The sequence below is a fragment of the Scylla paramamosain genome, chromosome 2 (assembly GCF_035594125.1).
Source record: "Scylla paramamosain isolate STU-SP2022 chromosome 2, ASM3559412v1, whole genome shotgun sequence".
NCBI classification, from domain to species: Eukaryota; Metazoa; Arthropoda; class Malacostraca; order Decapoda; family Portunidae; genus Scylla; species Scylla paramamosain.
The window spans coordinates 41429317-41432598 of NC_087152.1; the positions used below are offsets into that span (position 1 = coordinate 41429317).

Below are 3282 nucleotides of genomic sequence, written 5' to 3' on the forward strand. Positions count from 1 at the left end.
AAGAGTAAGTGCATAGTACGTACAGAATACACACTTATCAGAATTCAACAATTTCTCGTTCATCTTCCTTCAATATGAACTGTTCTTATGTTATATCACTCCTAAAGCTTTCTTCCCTCCTTCCATTACTCATCATTCGCATAATATACACAAAAAATACAAGACACTCATTAGTATTAAGTGTTTTCTAACATATCTTTCATTCATATACATTATTCTCTTGTCATTACTCGTAAACCTTGTCTCCAGTCACTCATCTTCATTCATATTCACTAAAACACACACACACACACACACACACACACACTACAACACATTCATCAAGATTCACTCTCTCGTCAATCATCAGCTATTGTTCTATACCGCTACACTAATGCTACAAGACAAAAGAGAAGAAAATCACTAATATACTACGAATAAAATTATCACTACAGTCTGTTGCTTTGTTTTGCTTCGTTTTGTGTTGGTTTGTTCGTGATCAAATGTCAGGTGTCTTCAATGCTTCGGTTTGTTCGTATCTCAGACCGAATCTAAACTGAATCAATGCACGGTCTCACTTTCCACTCTTAAAGTTTTGTTCGGGACGGCCGCTTGTCACTCAAACATGACAGCTTTAGACTAGGAATTGAAGATGTACAGTAGAGTGTATTCTATGTTATCTCTGTTTGTATTGAGTTTCTTATAGCGAATCCTGCACGAAATAATACGATCTCACTTCACTCAAAGCTTGATTACGAGCAGCCGCGTGTCACTTAAATATAACCGCTTGAGACGATGAATTTAAGATGCAAAGTAACACGTATTTGACGGTTTCATTGTTGCTTTGGGGTGAGAACATTGAATTTCTTATGAATCATGCAGGAAATACTTAATAATGAGGGAAAATATGCTTACAGATAACCTGACGACTGGCTGACAACAGACTGTAGCGAACAGAATATGTATGTAATCTGCACTACGGGAAACAAAAAGAACTACTACAGAAACACACATCGCTGCTGCTGCTGCTGTTGTTCGGTGGCGCTAACACTCACTACAGTACTGATACGTTTTCAGGACATGTGGAGTCCAGCGGTGACGGGAACAAGGGCGTGGAAACAGAATTTTATTCCTGACTGTTTCGCTTTGCAGTTTCTTCAGAGGAATGAAGATGGAAAGCGAAACTAGTCATCCTATTGTTCCTATGTCCTTGGTTCCATCATCATTGGTTACACTACAATATTTCTTTCTATGTAAGGAGGAACAACAAGATTATAAAAAGTCCCAGTGAAGGTGCCGGTTCCCAAAGACTGCAGTGGAAAGGAGTATCCGAAATCTGAGAAGAAGTGATTTCACCACCACAACAGCAACAGCAGCGGCGGCAAAAAGAACACACACACACACACACACACACACACACACACACACACACACACACACATACACACACACACAAAGGTTTAGTCTAGTCTACGTCACCACAACACCGAGAGAGAGTAGGAAGGAGTCACCACCTATATAATTACCCGTGAAGAGCATCGAGAAGTTGGACAGCGGCCCCGTCCTGGGCAGGTAGTCTGGCGTGGAACTTTTGAGGTCCAGCATTGTCATGGAGACGAGGTGCGGGCGGCCACAGGGGCGAGGGGCGTCAGCCGGGGGCACGACCGCTCCCCAGCACGTGTCTCTCTCGGGTCGCGGCGCGGTCAGGTCACAGTGCGTCGATTCAGGTCATGTGGGCAGCGCCAAGTCACAGGTTAGTCAGGCGGCAACGGCGACGTTGTGTTGGGTCAGACTGGGTCACCTCACGCTGGTCTGAGGGTCATCTTGGTCTGGTCTGGTTGGCTGAATTGTCTCGCTGAAGTCACGCGGGGTCAGGTGAGGTCACGGGGCTGGTCACTCTGCGGGGCATCAGCACACGGTCATGATAGGTTGCACGTGCGTGAGTGTGCGGGTCTGTACGTGCATTGGTGTGCGTGAGCGGGCGTGCGTTCGTGTCTGATCACTGGTGCTCACAGGGGTCACAGCAGGAGGTCAACGACACGCCAGGAAAACACTTGAGATAAAGTCACCACGGCGGAAGTCCCAAGATATCGCGGCGGCGGTGGCGGCGGCGGCGGCGGCGGCGGCGGCGGCGGCGGCGGAGGAGGCGGCGGCAGGTCGGAGCGAGAAACAAGACGGTGAGTGAGGAAGCAAATGAGGGAGCGAGCGACCGCCTTCCTTGGCTCCGCTCTCTCGCTCTCTCTCAACACACACTCTCTCTCTCTCTCTCTTTCTCTCTATCTCTATCTTCCTCCGTCTCCTTCCTCCTCTTTTCCCCCCTCCCTTGGGCGGCAGGGGCGTATAACCGGTGCGGATGTGGCTCGTGAGGAGGACCGGGGCTGCTGTGCTTGTGGACGCGGGCGGGGGAGTGCGGGCGTTTCCGCCATGTGGGGGCATATCAAGAGCTGCCATCATGGTTGCCTAAAGTTTGCTCCGGTTGCCAGAATTTTCCGCCCACTTCGCCGCTTTTTTCCAGGCGGGAGGGAGGGAGAGGGCAAGGGAGAGGGAGGGGTGAGCGCCGGGAGAGCGGAGCGGCGAGGAGAAGGAATGGAGTTGTGCAAATCCTGAAGCGGTGGATTTTTTTCGTCATTTACTTAATTTCTTTCTGGCTTGGCGGCTTCCACGTCCCTCCACGGCGTCCCTGAGGGCTTCCCTGAGGCTGAGGGAGCTGAGGGGCGCGGCGGCTGCAGGAGGGGCGCCGCAGGGGGCGTGCTGAGCGACGGGCGAGGGCGGCGCGGCGGGTCGGCATTAACTGGCATCTTCCGCGCTACTGCCTGGGCGGGGTTGTGACTTCCGCGGCCAATAGTGGGAGAGGATTTGTGGTGTGTGGGCGGGGCGCTCTCCCCTCACTCCTCTCACTCCTCTCCCCTCGTTATAATGGACTCCGCCCACTCCCAGTAAATCTCTCCTCCTCCTCCTCCTCCTCCTCCTCCTCCTCCTTCTCTTACTCCTCCTAGTGTTCCACTCTCCCTTCCTCTCCCACTCTCTCTGTCTTCCTTTTTTCTCTCTTTGCTTTGATTTAATACACCACGAGTGGGTAAAAGTTACACAAATGTACCCGTGTGATCCTCCTCCTCCTCCTCCTCCTCCTCCTCCTCCTCCTCCTCCCCCTCCTCCTCCTCCTCCTCCTCAAGGCAGAATATTTAATGTCGAAGGAAAATATATGACGATGCAAGTCTCTCTCTCTCTCTCTCTCTCTCTCTCTCTCTCTCTCTCTCTCTCTCTCTCTCTCTCTCTCTCTCTCTCACGGAATGAAAGAAAAAA

General features: G+C 50.9%; 1 protein-coding gene across 6 annotated transcripts in view; it reads right to left on the reverse strand.

Moving 5' to 3' along the window:
* The window catches only part of LOC135115261 (transcriptional regulator ERG homolog), a 109235-nt gene extending 106237 nt beyond the window's left edge, over positions 1-2998 (reverse strand). For 3 of the 6 annotated variants that reach the window (XM_064031873.1, XM_064031862.1, XM_064031835.1), the window contains exon 1: positions 1494-2996. In XM_064031873.1, coding sequence (XP_063887943.1) covers positions 1494-1590 — 97 coding nt within the window. In that variant the 5' untranslated portion in view covers positions 1591-2996. Of the gene's footprint in view, positions 1-1493 lie in introns of all 6 variants that reach the window. The other 3 variants (XM_064031825.1, XM_064031851.1, XM_064031843.1) reach the window with 3 other exon arrangements.
* Between the last annotated feature and the right edge of the window lie 284 nt (positions 2999-3282).